The sequence below is a fragment of the Maylandia zebra genome, linkage group LG22 (genome assembly GCF_041146795.1).
Source record: "Maylandia zebra isolate NMK-2024a linkage group LG22, Mzebra_GT3a, whole genome shotgun sequence".
Taxonomy (NCBI): Eukaryota; Metazoa; Chordata; class Actinopteri; order Cichliformes; family Cichlidae; genus Maylandia; species Maylandia zebra.
Genome location: NC_135187.1, coordinates 20,635,353 through 20,650,434, shown reverse-complemented (window position 1 = coordinate 20,650,434; position 15,082 = coordinate 20,635,353). Strand labels below are relative to the sequence as shown.

At 37.1% G+C, this 15,082-nt stretch overlaps 1 protein-coding gene across 1 annotated transcript; it reads right to left on the bottom strand.

Annotated features, from left to right (window-relative positions):
• Positions 1 to 4,329: 4,329 nt before the first annotated feature.
• On the bottom strand, positions 4,330 to 5,187 carry LOC143414589 (lactose-binding lectin l-2-like). Its single transcript, XM_076879293.1, has 2 exons — positions 4,951 to 5,187; positions 4,330 to 4,816 (listed from the first exon to the last, which is right to left on the bottom strand). Exons 1-2 carry the CDS (start codon positions 5,036 to 5,038, stop codon positions 4,383 to 4,385), a joined length of 522 nt encoding a protein of 173 aa, XP_076735408.1. The 5' UTR covers positions 5,039 to 5,187; the 3' UTR covers positions 4,330 to 4,382.
• Positions 5,188 to 15,082: the final 9,895 nt, after the last annotated feature.

The window sequence follows — 15,082 nt, the reverse complement described above, 5'->3', positions numbered from 1 at the left end:
AACAGTTGTCCTTTGTGTCTTCCCTGGTGAACTTGATGTTTTTATCCACAGCGTTAATGTGTGCAGTGAAGGATCTTTCGAGGATGCCAATGTTCACATTTTGGACAGAGAGGACAGATGGTTTGAAAGAGGAGTGAAAGAAGCCATCTATGTCCACTGTGAGCGACCATCTTTGAACAGAGGCGGGGGTTTACGACACCAACTCTCTGCCATCTATAATCCAGTTTTGAGATCCCTTCCCAGACGCCTTAACGCCCACTCACATCCTGGGCCATCTGATCTCAGGAATTCGCATGATAAGGTGGGGCCAGGTTTCACAATGAACACACCCGAAACTCTGGCTGATTGGGACCCACACCCAGTTTCACACCTTGGCTCAGCCGATTAGAGGATCATCAGGGGGTCCTTTTGTCCCTCTGTGAGGGGACACTCCCACTAGGTTATATCTGGGACTCTCCACCATTTGACCTTAGAACTGAAGAAGCTTCTCGGATGAGAGGTGAAACGTCTTCAAGCAACTTAAAGAAGTCCAGACGCTTTTCTTTGCAAGCTCCTTTGACTACGATGACCTGGATGACTGAAAACCTTCACAGACATGTTACTAATGAAGAAACATCAGTGGCTGTCCTAGCTTCATTCAGCAAGAACCCACAGCGTAGCACTCGCCGCATGTCACTGGAGAGTGGCATTAGTCACTACCAGCTCCACCACCATCTTCAAGTTTGCTGACGTCACCGTCGTGGTGGGCCTGATCTCTGATAACAACGAGACGGCCTACCTGAAGGAGATTAGGAATCTGGAGAACTGGTGCCAGAGGAACAACCTCCTTCTAAACGTCAGTAAGACAAAGGAGCTGATAGTGGACTTCAGCACTAAGCAGGAGAGGAACTACCAGACCCCCGTCATCAACGAGTGCCCAGTGGAGAGAGTGGACAGCTTCAAATACCTCGGAGTTCACATCACGCAGGACCTGTCATGGTCCTGTCACATCAACACTGTGGTGAAAAAGGCCCGTCAGCGTCTCTACCACCTCAGACGCTTGAGAGACTTCCAACTGCCCTCCAAGGTGCTCAGGAACTTTTACTCGTGCACCATAGAGAGCATCCTGGCGGGAAACATCTTAACCTGGTTCGGGAACAGCACCATGCAGGACAGACGAGCTCTAGAGAGGGTTGTGCGGTCAGCTGAGCGCACCATCCGCTCCGAGCTCCCTGACCTGCACTCAATCTACAGCAGGCGGTGCTGGACCAAGGCCAGGAAGATCGTGAAGGACCTCAGCCATCCCAACAACAGACTGTTCTCTCTGCTGAGGTCAGGAAAGCGATTCCGCTCCCTGAAGACCAACACAGAGAGACTGAGGAGGAGCTTCTTCCCACAGGCGATACGGTCTCTCAATCACACCACCACACAGTACTGACCCACACATACAGTTCTTACACACACACTGGACTTTCTGGACATTGGTTTTGCACAACACTGGTCACTATATTCTTCATTTCCGGTTAATACTTGTACAGCTGCTGTTATTGTGTATATATTTATTTATATTTAGATTTCTTCATACATTCTTATATAGTTCTATATTGTGTATTTTGTTGTACAGTTATTTTATTTTCAACTTTAATTTATATATTTATCTTTATCTTATTCTTCCCAGTTAAATTTACCCTTCATTCTAATTTGTGTTGTACAGTTATTTCATTTTTAACCTTAATTTATATTTTATTCCTTCCTAGTTAAATTTACCCTTTTTAATTTTTCATATTTATTTCCTATCTTATTCATAGCCTTTTCCTTTTTTGTTTTCTTTAGGTCACGAGCAGTTGTCCAAGCATTTCACTACATATCGTACTGTGTATGACTGTGTACGTGACAAATAAAAATTTGAATTTGAATTTGAATTTTAGTCTAACATCTTGACATTTCCTTCAAGGTCAACTTTTGGAAGCATGGGTGTTAACAATGAAGGTCAAGGTCAAATGCTCAGCCAACCTAGGCACTCATGTCCCCCAAGGTCTATTTGTTGTGACCTTGGCCATGAATCACCTAAATTAAGTCAGCTTGAGCTGTTACTCCCTCGCATTGGGGGTAGAACAAAGAGAGAGAGAGAGAGAGACGCTGGGTACCTTGCCGGTCTTTTAAAGGATTAACACAGAGAGACAGAGCTCAAGCTAAAGAGTAAAACCAGAAAAACACAGCATGGATGACACAGACTGAAAATCATAACTAAACACGAGTGAGTGGAAAACAGACAGAGAAGCACTGAATTGAATAAACATAAAATAAAGGGACCAAATCACGTTTGCGTTTAAAGTCTTTTATACAAAATCCATTCAGGACACATTATTTTTTTATTAAAGACCATAAACAACTCAAAGACATCGCAAAGCAAAATTATTTTGCTGTTTACTGATACTTGTTGAGCTCTGGCCGTTTCAGCAGAACTTCATGGTTTATCAGAAATGGTTTGATTATATTATAAAAAAAAAAAAAACCACACACATCATCAAATGTCAGGAAGATGATATAGAAGTTTACAATCCTTTCCAGTAAATGAATACGAAACAATGTGCAACAACGTGAAACAATATGAAACAATGTGCAACAATGTGAAACAATGTGTTATGTAACAAAGAACATGAGAATATGAATGCCCTGATTGTGGCAGACCTGTTTAGAGACAATAAAAATCAAGGCTGTCATCATAGTTGTAAGATTAATACATATGAAGTTGTAATGTTTTTTTCTTCCTTTTGTCACTTTTTTTAAAGTTAGGATATTTAAAGCTTTCTTCTAATCTGAATGTTCATTTATGTTCAATTAAAGTAAAGAATACACTGTGAAAAACAATCGATAGAATCTAACCAGTAAATTTTTAACAATTTGCATAGATTTTGTTTAGGCAAATTTTATTACATAGTTTTAGTAAATAGTTCCTTATATTAAAAGCTATGAAATACTAAAACAAATAAGGTGAAGTCTACCCAATACTTCTCAGTACATTACATAACTAATTACTGATAGAAACTGAATCATTCTAACTTGTGTTTGTGAGTAGATAATTGTTAATCTACTTAATAATACTGATTGATTTAATTTGTTAACCCTCACTTATTCAGGGAAGTTTAGTTTTATCCCAGAACTTCGTTTCAGAAACAAGAGGTGATGATTATGTCAATACTTTTAATCAATAATCCAATGTGCTACCATGAACAACTGGGTCACAAAACAGTCAGCCATTGTGGTAAGGAAAAAGGGCAAGATGGAAATGAAGGGAAAGGAGGGAAAGGAAGGAGAGGTGAAAGGGAAAAGATGAGAGTATACCAAAACCATCTATGTAAAACACTGAAAAAAGCCAAACGTCAGACCACTTTTGCAAATATGTGATGTCTGGATAAACCGAGCAGATAGGCTACATTTTTCCTGAAAACATGTTAAAATGTTATTTTGTAACCCAGAAAGAGTAATATTTTAAACTCCAATAATAATAATAATAATAATAATTTATTTTAATTTAATTACTTAATTTCATTAAGTATTGAAAAGAGTAATACAAGTAATAAGACAACTAAGTTGTTGCTTCCATTGTTGGAAACTGGAATTGGCTGGGCTGCGCTATGAATTCTGGGATAGGTTGGGCCATGAAGGATACACCTGACCTATCCTTCAAATCTGGGGAAAAGGGGGATGCATTTGTTGGCTGCATTTGGAGCAGCCTTCGAATTTGGACAACCTCTGTCACGTCACTGTGATGTAATCAGCCTTCAAATGCGGCCTCCGAAGAATGCAGCCCCTGAACTGAGACACAGCCACAGACTAGACAAGGAACAGAGGAAGCATGTGAACCAAAACCTAAGACCTATAAGTCACAACCCAAGAAGAACTGGAGAGCTCAAAATACAAAACTGAAGCCAAAACACTGGTAGTAATAAACCAAGATGACACTTAATGATAATAGTAGTAACATTGGGCCACTGACCCAGGACTGTGACAAAAGCAACATCTCTTATTTAGACTGGCTGAACTCTTTCTTTGGTGTTTTCTGGTTAGAGTCACTGTATAAGTAATTTATTGTTAGTTTGACTGTATTTTATTTTAATAAGGCTTTATCAGCAAAACAATTTAAAAAAAAGTTTAATATAGATATTGGGTGTTTCTTTCCTCCTTCCTCATTATATTAACATTAGCTGTGAGATTAAAACAATGAGTAAATATTCCCTGTGATCCACCATCAGAGCTACCAGTGGATGATTCTGTATTCATGAAAATCAAGGTGAGTGAAATTTAATGACTTTTGCACAGACACACAAAAGACAGGTTACAGTGTGCATTCACATCTTTATTGTAGCATTGTACTAGCAGGAACAGAAGGTTCAGTGCTTCTAAGGACAGGTAATGCGTGTTGCACAAACATAAGGTAAATTGGTAGCACACGTGTAGTCATTCCATTTCTTATCTGATACTACATTGGTGTGAACACAGTGTTCATTTCCTCCCTGATTATTAGGTTGTGTTGGACTCCAGTAGACAAAACGCAGTGGACAACCATCGGACCACATCCAGGTGCCTTCTTTATGTTTGTCACTGAGTCCAATCCAGGTGAGTCCCTCTGCGTGGTCAAAGTTCTGGATCAGGTTTTTCACAAAACTCTGTTCCTCTGTATTGCGGATGGACACCAGGTTGGCTCCCTGTGACAAACAGTAGACCTCTGCATCAGCCCAGGTCATGTGGGTGGCGACATATTTGTAGCAGCGGTCATTGAAGCTCCACCAGAACATGGGACAGGCTCCACGTTGCAGTTTAAATTTCCGTTCACCTGAAAGGAAAACAGAATTCAGGGCTGGATGAAACTGTTAAAAAGTTGAAGAGATTTTTTTTCTCAGAGTCACAGAAACAGATAAAGGTAAAAGTAAATAAGGGAAAATAAGAGCTAGAAAATGAGACGGTTACCAGGTTGTTGCTTCACTTCATTGTCATCAGAGGGAGACTCAGAAGGAGCACCCAGAGCCAGACCAAACAAGAAGAGGAGCAAGATCATGTTGAAGCTTTAAGTCTCACAGTATGATGAGGAGCTGCTGCAGCTTCTTTGTACAGGATGGTTTCTTTTATAGCTGCCTGAGTGGGTGTTTTTACTGCTGGTGTGATATCATTGGTCAAATAGACCAAAACTCTCCACCATAAACAATAACATTAAATATAAGCCTGAAAAAATCAAATTCCAAAGAAATTCATGATTGTTTAACTGTTGAACAGTCATTTCCTCTTGGCACATTCAGGAGAATGTGACTCTTTATTTTATGTAGTTATATATTTATTGCATGGTAAAAAGCCTTATCAAGGTCATGAACAATTAAACAGGACAGGTCAGAGCTACGAAAGGAAAAGTAAAACAGATGAGTTAATCTAACATAAAGAGAACAAAGTCCTTCCACACAGAAGGATCATCTCTTTCATTTTGGCAGGACAAATAAGTAAATAAACTATTAAGACATTAAAACTTGTTTATTAGTAAATGTGTTTGTTTTTTGTTGGCTTGCATATTTTTCATTCTTTTATGTTCATAGTTTGAGCACCCTAGATTATTACGATTTATTTCTTTTCTTTTAAAATTAACTTCTTTGTAACTCAACTGAGGAAAATTTGTTCTCTTTTCTGCTTGCTGTCCTCGGTTTTAGGGCTTCTCCACTACTAATTATTACATTGCCAAACTTAGTTTTTCTTCCTTATCATGTGATCCGGTCATTTATCTTATCCATTTTTTCTCACTGTGCTTTAATTAAATATCAGCATTATTCTGTCATTATGCTTTTCAGTCTCTGTGAAGAATTACAACATGAGGACCCAAATGCAGACACCGAGCAAGAATGAGCGACAAAACAAGAGGCCTTATTATGGCTGATTTATAAAAACATACAAAACTTAGCAGACAGAAAGCACCAGAATCCAAAGTAGGCGGGTAATACACACACACACACACACACACACACACACACACACACACACACACACACACACACACACACACACACACACACACACACACACACACAGCTGAGAAAACAGGTAAAACTGATCAGTAAGACAGAAGAACATAAAACTAAATAAAGCTAAAATATATGTCTCAGGGGTTCTAAAGGGTGGTTGCTAGTTTCATTTACAAGAGATACTAAACAAATGCTTTCATATAGCGCACATGGGCACACTGGCTGTGACAGTCTCACTTGGTCACGTGGCAATAATAAAAAATAATCCCAGAACTTAAAACTTGTTAAACTCAGGCACTTTCACATGTTAGCGCTTTCTTTGTCTGAGCAATTTTTGCTTTATCATGTCATTAAAACATATTATCAACAAGATGATAATGAAAATGGTACCAGGAAATCAAACTTTGTGAGCGTTTCTGTAAACAAAGATAAAAAAAAAAAAACCTTTCAACTGTTTTTTTATAACAGTGAACACAAAACACAATGAACTGTGGCAGGCCTGTTTGGGGTCATTAAAATCCAAGACTATATTCACAGGTGTAAAATTTATAGACTTTATGTTGGGATTTTCTTCTTCTTTATTTTTCTTTGTCGGAGCAATTGTCCCTTTATCATGTCATTAAAACATCTTATCAACATTATGATAATCAAAATGATACCAGGAAATCAGACTTTGTGAGAAAAAAAACCCCCTCAACTCTATGCTCACTGTTATAAAGAAGAAAATAAAAAAAGAAACAAAAAAAAAGAAATTGTAGCAGGCCTGCTTGGAGTCATTATTCATCATTCAGGTAAGAAGTTATGACCTACAGTAATTCACATTAGCTCAAGGACAGTACATAGAGAGTGTCATGGAATTGAGCAGCTGCAATCAGGTGTAAAGTTTGGTGGAGGGAGGATTATGGTGTGGGGTTGTTTTTTAGGAGCTAAGCTTGGCCCCTTAGTTCCAGTGAAAGGAACTTTTAATGCTTCAGCATACCAAGATATTTTGGACAATTTCATGTTTCCAACTTTGTGTGAACTGTTTGGGAACAGCCTCTTCTTGTTCCAATATGACTTTGTACCGCTGCACAAAGAAAGGCCCATAAAGGCACTGATGAGCAAATTTGTTGAAGAATTTATTTGGCCTGCACAAACTCCTGACCTCAATCAGACAGAATACCTTTGGGATGAATTAGAGCAGAGACTGTAAGTCGGGCTTTTATTATATTAAACCCTTTAGCTTAAGAATGGGATGTCATATGTGTAAGACAAGCAAATATTTTGGGGTATTTAGTGAATGAATCAATCAATAATAGAAGGTCTTCTTAGAGTCACTAAAGACCTCTGTCTATCCAAACCACTGGGAGGTTATTAAAGGACAAAAATGCACTTCTAAATATCCTTTCTCACTGTCAGAAATGCAATTAAAAAACTGTTATATTTTAGGGCAGGAAGGGAAATACACTGTAAATATCCCAAATGATACAACATAAAAGAATCTGAAAATCCCAACATAAATGTTTTTTTTATAACAGTGAGTGTAGACTTTAGAGGAGTTTTTTAATCGTTGTTTACAGAAATACAGAGTTTGATTTCCTGGTATAATTTTTATTATCTTCTTGTTGATAAGATGTTTTAATGACATGATAAAGTGGCAATTGCTCAGACAAAGAAAACACTAAAATGTGAAAGTGCCAGAGTTCAGCAAGTTTTAACTTGTGCAATTATATTTTATTGGTTTTATGTTCTTCTGTCTCACTGATCAGTTTTACCTGTTTTCTCAGCTGTGTGTGTGTGTGTGTGCAGCAAAATATCTAGTGTTAAATTAACACTGGAGAGTGTCTATATGGGTCCACACCTCTGAGTGTTAAATACAACACTGTTGAGTGTTAAATTAACACTTTTGACAGTGTTATATGTTTAAAAGTAACCTAGTCAGTTTTGAAGATTAACAAAGACTAACACTGAGCAGTGCTGATTTTCTAACACTGGAAAATAACTCAAAATGTTAGAAATATTCCAGTGTTAGAAAATCAGCACTGCTCAGTGTTAGCCATTGTTAATCTTCAAAACTGACTAGGTTACTTTTAAACATATAACACTGTCAAAAGTGTTAATTTAACACTGGAGATTTTGCTGTGTGTGTGTGTGTGTGTGTGTATTACCAGCCTACTTTGGATTCTGGTGCTTTCTGTCTGCTGAGTTTTGTATGTTTTTATAAATCAGCCATAATAAGGCCTCTTGTTTTGTTGCTCATTCTTGCTCGGTGTCTGCATTTGGGTCCTCATGTTGTAATTCTTCACAGAGACTGAAAAGCATAATGACAGAATAATGCTGATATTTAAAGCACAGTGAGAAAAAATGGATAAGATAAATGACCGGATCACATGATAAGGACAAAACTGAGTTTGACAATGTAATAATTAGTAGTGGAGAAGCCCTAAAACCGAGGACAGCAAGCAGAAAAGAGAACAAATTTTCCTCAGTTGAGTTACAAAGAAGTTAATTTTAAAAGAAAAGAAATAAATCGTAATAATCTAGGGTGCTCAAACTATGAACATAAAAGAATGAAAAATATGCAAGCCAACAAAAAACAAACACGTTTTAATGTCCTAATAGTTTATTTACTTATTTGTCCTGCCAACATGAAAGAGATGATCCTTTTGTGTGGAGGAAAGTTGTTCTCTTTATGTTAGATTAACTCATCTGTTTTATTTTTCCTTTCGTAGCTCTGACCTGTCCTGTTTAATTACTCATGACCTTGATAAGGCTTTTTACCATGCAATAAATATATAACTACATAAAATAAAGAGTCACAAAGACTTATGCTCCTCTTCTTTGGAACTGTGAATGAGGGAAAAGCTTTTGCCGAATGCATTTGACCAGTGGCATTATTTCAAATGTGCAGAGCATTTTCACCTCTGTTTCTGTGACTCTGAGAAAAAAAATCTCTTCAACTTTTTAACAGTTTCATCCAGCCCTGAACTCTGTTTTCCTTTCAGGTGAACGGAAATTTAAACTGCAACGTGGAGCCTGTCCCATGTTCTGGTGGAGCTTCAACAACCGCTGCTACAAATATGTCGCCACCCACATGACCTGGGCTGATGCAGAGCTCTACTGTTTGTCACAGGGAGCCAACCTGGTGTCCATCCGCAATACAGAGGAACAGAGTTTTGTGAAAAACCTGATCCAGAACTTTGACCACGCAGAGGGACTCACCTGGATTGGACTCAGTGACAAACATAAAGAAGGCACCTGGATGTGGTCCGATGGTTGTCCACTGCGTTTTGTCTACTGGAGTCCAACACAACCTAATAATCAGGGAGGAAATGAACACTGTGTTCACACCAATGTAGTATCAGATAAGAAATGGAATGACTACACGTGTGCTACCAATTTACCTTATGTTTGTGCAACACGCATTACCTGTCCTTAGAAGCACTGAACCTTATGTTCCTGCTAGTACAATGCTACAATAAAGATGTGAATGCACACTGTAACCTGTCTTTTGTGTGTCTGTGCAAAAGTCATTAAATTTCACTCACCTTGATTTTCATGAATACAGAATCATCCACTGGTAGCTCTGATGGTGGATCACAGGGAATATTTACTCATTGTTTTAATCTCACAGCTAATGTTAATATAATGAGGAAGGAGGAAAGAAACATTGAACATCGGTGCTAAATTTTCTTTGTCATTGTTTTGGTGATAAAGTTGTTTTAAAATAAAATACAATCAAACTAACAATAAAGTATTTATGCAGTGACTCTAACCAGAAAGCACCAAAGACTTCAGCCAGTCTAAATAAGAGATGTGGCTTCTGTCACGGTTGTCCCAATTTAAAGGCTGCTCCAAATGCGGCCAATAAATGCGGCCTTTATTTCCTCAAATTTGAAGGATAGGTCAGGTGTGTCCTTCATGGCCCACCATATCCCAGAATTCAGAGCGCAGCCCAGCCAATTCCAGTTTCGAACAATGGCGGCTGCTACTTAGTTGTAATATTATATTACTCTTATTACTCTTTCCAAAATGTTATCAATTAAATTAATAACTAATGTAATAATAATTAATAACTAATTGGAGGCCAATTACTGAATTTCCCTTTTGTGTTTTACATGTAAAGTAGGAGCTGTATTACACACACAATAAATGCATTTAAAGTACATAATTCACTCAAACCAGAGCAGATTTGATTCCATGTTATTTTCTATCTCACGTTTTCACAATTTGTTTACTTTAATTTTCACCTGAGTGAGACAGTCATAGGAAAAAGATGTATTGAGTGTAACTGAAGGTACACAGCAAATCCAGCATGTCCAAATTAACACTGTCGGATTTGATTTCAACACTATTAAAGTGTCTATATGGGTCCACACCAGAGAGTGTTAATTTAACTCTTTTTGGAGAGTTGGTACGTTAACTCTGATTTAGTGTTAAACACCAAATCTGTCTGGAGTTGATAATTTAACACTTGGTGTTAAGAGTTTATATATTAACTCTCAAAGAGTATTTTAGTTTAACTACGTAAGAGTTATCTTCTAATTCATTCTAAAAAGCGGGAATTTTACTGTTCTGAACTTCTAGAAATTTCTTTTGGAAATAAACATTTACTAAAAAGATGCAATGGTTTTTGAAAAACATTTATTCTGAACTGTGCACCACAATTTCAAAACATTTTCTGAAAGATGTAACAGTGTACATGTTCTCACTTTCATTAGAATTTTGTTTATCAAAAGGTCTGACATGGTAAATGCAAATAACAGCATTCTCATCACTTATTTCTTCAATACAATATGCATGTCCTTCATTCATCCCTTTGTGGAACTTCAACGCACTTCTGCTCTCCCCCATATTCCATCTTCACAAGCATATCCTGTGCGGAGATCGAATAAAAATTAGTTGACACTAATTAATGGCACAAATAATCCAGTAAACAATTGCAGCACAGTAAAAAGGAATCCTCTTTGAGCCATTACTTGTGTAAAGTATTTTCCCAAAAGACAAAGACACAGGCAACAGGTAATACTGAACTAAATGTAAAACCGCAACCTTTTTCATTTTTACCTAAACCGTGTGCACAAAACTCTGGAGGGATCTATGCTAACGTAGAATCCAGTCAGGACGTCTGCTACTGCTGTTTGCTCGTTTTTTTTTTTGTTTTTTTTTTTTATGGGCGATCGTTTTCAGGCTTCAAGTAGCACCATTATACCAACATTTCACATTCTAGACATTGTTTTAGGTGTATTTGACCAAAAGTTTGACTGAAAATTCACATGCAAGCTTTTTTTCAAGGCTGTGGTATTTGCCCGCAAACAATACCTTTCAGCTAGCTAAAACAGAATATTATGCTATCACCGAGCAACATGGCTAATGCCTTTCACACAGCTTTGTCTCAACTCCAAAGAGCCACAGAAGTAAAAGCTCATAATAATAATTGAAACAATCTTTGAAAAAATGACTTACCAAGCATGGCAAACAACTCAAATATGTAGAGCAAAATGTTCTGAAACGGCTTCACTTCAGCTTCGATTGGAGGTGCTGGGGGCGGAGTCTGTGAATTTACTCTGTTGGTGTCATAGCCCCTCTAGGAGTTCAGAGTTAAGAGGTCAAGAGTTAATGTTTCCATTGTAACACCTCCAGATTTGACAGAGAAACACTCATTTTTAACACTCGATTTTAACTACTATCATTTTACACCTCAGAGTTACATTAAAAGAATGTGACTCTGCTTAGAGTAAAATTAACTCTACTTTTGCAAGGAGACTATTAACACCAAAAAATGTAACACTTTTGAATTTGCTGTGTATAATTATAGGTGTTACGTGTACAAGATGGAAACACCAGCGAAGCACATGTCTCTGCTCACTCTGTTCAAAGCAGAGCAGTTGTGTTTTTGTTACATGCTGAAGCCTTTTTATAAATAATGGATTTGTATTAATGTTGATGTTTGAAGTCTAAACACTCCAAGTGCACATGTTTCTAACGTTTGCATTAAAATGCACTTTTTCAGATGTTCCAGCTGAGTTCTGTTAGATCTGCTGTAGAGTTATGATAAAGAGCTGCACATAAAAATAAAAAGGAGCACACAGTTATCATCTGTGCATGAAATCACTCACTTCTAAAAACACACTTACTCTTTGTTGTCATTTATACTTCCCAGTTTGAAGTAAGAATGTGTTTAGAGCACAGGATGATCAGATTAACAGGATATAAATTGTAATTACTCCTCAGGGTCTCCTCAGAGACTACATGCTTTTGATGTAATTTTAATTTACTGTTTAACATTTAGCTAATTATTGATTTCAATCCAAGCTAAAATGCTGCTACAGACAAGTCACCAGTTAGCAAACTGACTGTTCGGCATACAGATATATTTAACTAAAGACGGCTAACATTAGCTGGTTCACCAAGACGAGACAAGGCTGTGTACATATCAGTTGTGATTTTAAATATCAACTCGTGCATGACACAGACATTAAAACACACATACGCACAATTAAGATGTAGCCATGTTTTTTAGCCAGTTGACGTGATGAGGATCAACCTAAACTCCAATTCTGTAATGGAGAAAATCAACACAAGCCAGTTTCAGCAGCTATACTTTCAGTAGCCATTGTTACAGTTGTGTGTGTGTTAAGGCTTGTAGACTAATTTTCAAATACTGTTAACACATAAGGAAATTGCTATATTTATTATTTACTTGAAACTGAATATCAGATTCCTGATGAAGGCTCTTAGGGTCCTGTTGATCTTGTATAGTTCTAGGCATTCCAGGATCCATGTGCGGGGCAATGAGTCGTGGTCTTTCTTGTAGTAAATCCATGTGGTGCCCATGTTGGTCAGTCTGGCTTCAAAAAACTTCAACATGATCTTGCTCCTCTTTTTATTCGGCCCGTCTCTGGGTGTTCCTCTCGAGTCTCCAGCTGATGACAATGAAGCGAAGCAACAACTTTGTAACTGAAGAAAAGAGTCTAAATAATATAATATAATATAATATAATATAATATAATATAATATAATATAATAATAAATAAATGTCTATGAGATGGCTATGAGTACTTTTTACTCTAGTGCACTGTAAAATCTAATATTGTGTTTAATTAAAAATGTTAAATAGGCTGATAGGCAATTTTTTATCAATTTGTTATTAGAACTAGATTTAAATAAGTTACCAGTACTTTTTATGCAAAAACGCTGATAAACTCAATTTATTTGAGTTTTCTTAACTTAGAAAAACTAAGTAGTTTTGCTTCTCATGGATTATTGATTAAAAGTATTGACATAATCATCACCTCTTGTTTCTGAAACTATGTTCTGGGATAAAACTAAACTTCCCTGAATAAGTGAGGGTTAACGAATTAAATCAGTCAGTATTATTAAGTAGATTAACAATTATCTACTCACAAACATAATAGAATAGAATAGAATTCAACTTTATTGTCATTGCACATGCACAGGTACAGGGCAACGAAATGCAGTTTGCATCCATCCAGAAGTGCTTTAGTGATATAGATATATTACAATATATATTAGCAATAATATAGATATGTGAGTATATTACAGAAATGGGTCTATTATGGTATGTTATAATTAGGGCTGAACGATTATGGAAAATAATCTAATTGCGATTTTTTGCCCCAATATTGCGATTGCGATGCGATATGCGATTATTTTTTAAGGTATTTGTCTTCTGTATTATTAAACAAAGACAAGCAATACATCATATAGTATGGCCAATACTATATTACATTAATTTTAAACTGTTCTTTCCTGGAAGACAGACCTCTGTTATGATGACATGAGGTGATGCATGAATTGATGACTGACATTTTTATTTAACTTCTTCAATCACAACAGTATATTTGAACATACACAATAGTTTATTTTTAGCTTACAAACATCTGAGCATAAAGTGCTGACAAGGAACCCTGGTGTAAACATTAAAATGAAAGTCAGTACAATGTGCAGATTGCAGAAATATACATAAAAAAAATCAGTGGCTTTACCACACTCAGTTTTTCGACATCTGTGAACTACTAGACAGTCATTCAATTAAAAAATAATATTAAATAAATAAAACTAATAAATAAAAAATACACACATCTTACTGATCTCTGCAGTCAGTAACATTACACATAAAGTGCAAACATAATAGCAATTGTATAAACACACACACAAACATGCCTTTAAAGTTTAAAGGCGTGAAATTGGACGGTCTAGCCTTCTGATTAGCGTCACCGCTGTCTTGGTGGAGTTTAATAAACTCGGCCGTCTGCTTCTTGCTATCTAAAATATAACCAGACACTGGCGTAAATTCTCGACTGTCTCATACTTCTGTTTAATAAGTTTTCTGTTTGACGTTTAGTCAGCTGTGTGAAAACCAAGGAGGAACCCACCCGGGGGATTAATAAAGTTTTATTTTATCTAATCTAATAACTTTAATCTCAGCCAAACCGATTTACTCACGAACAAACAAAACACTGAAAAAAGCCCAACAATAACATTTTTAGGTTGTCTAAGTGACTTATATATTACGTTTAACCCGAGCAGCGAAACTCCGCGGTGATCTGAAAATGATGTGCCGGGAGTTGTGCCGTTCTCGGCCGCATCAGTAACCCTCGAGCTCCCGGCTAGCTGTCGAGCTGGTGGGTAGCAGACGCCTCTGAAAACGTCGAAGCACTTTTGCAAATATGGGATATCTTGATAAACCGAGCAGATATTTGATGTTTACACAACTACTTTCTCGCCTGAAAATATGTTAAAAGTTTATTTTGTGACCCAGAAAGATTAGTATGAGTAATTTTAAAACTTAGTAGCGGCCGCCATTGCTGGAAACTGGAGTTTGGCTGGGCCGCGCTATGAATTCTGGGATATGGTAGTAATTTGGACAGCCTTCGGCGCGTCGCTGTGACGTAATCGGTCTACAAATGCGGCCTCAGGAGGATGCAGCCCATGAATTGTATAATATAATCGCAGTATAATCGCAGCCTTTGCGGTTAGAAAATTGCACTTGATCATGTCGCGATATTATCGCAAATGCGATATATCGTTCAGCCCTAGTTATAATGTACATGGTATGAAGTATGTTGTGAATATTCTATAACTATAAGTATGTA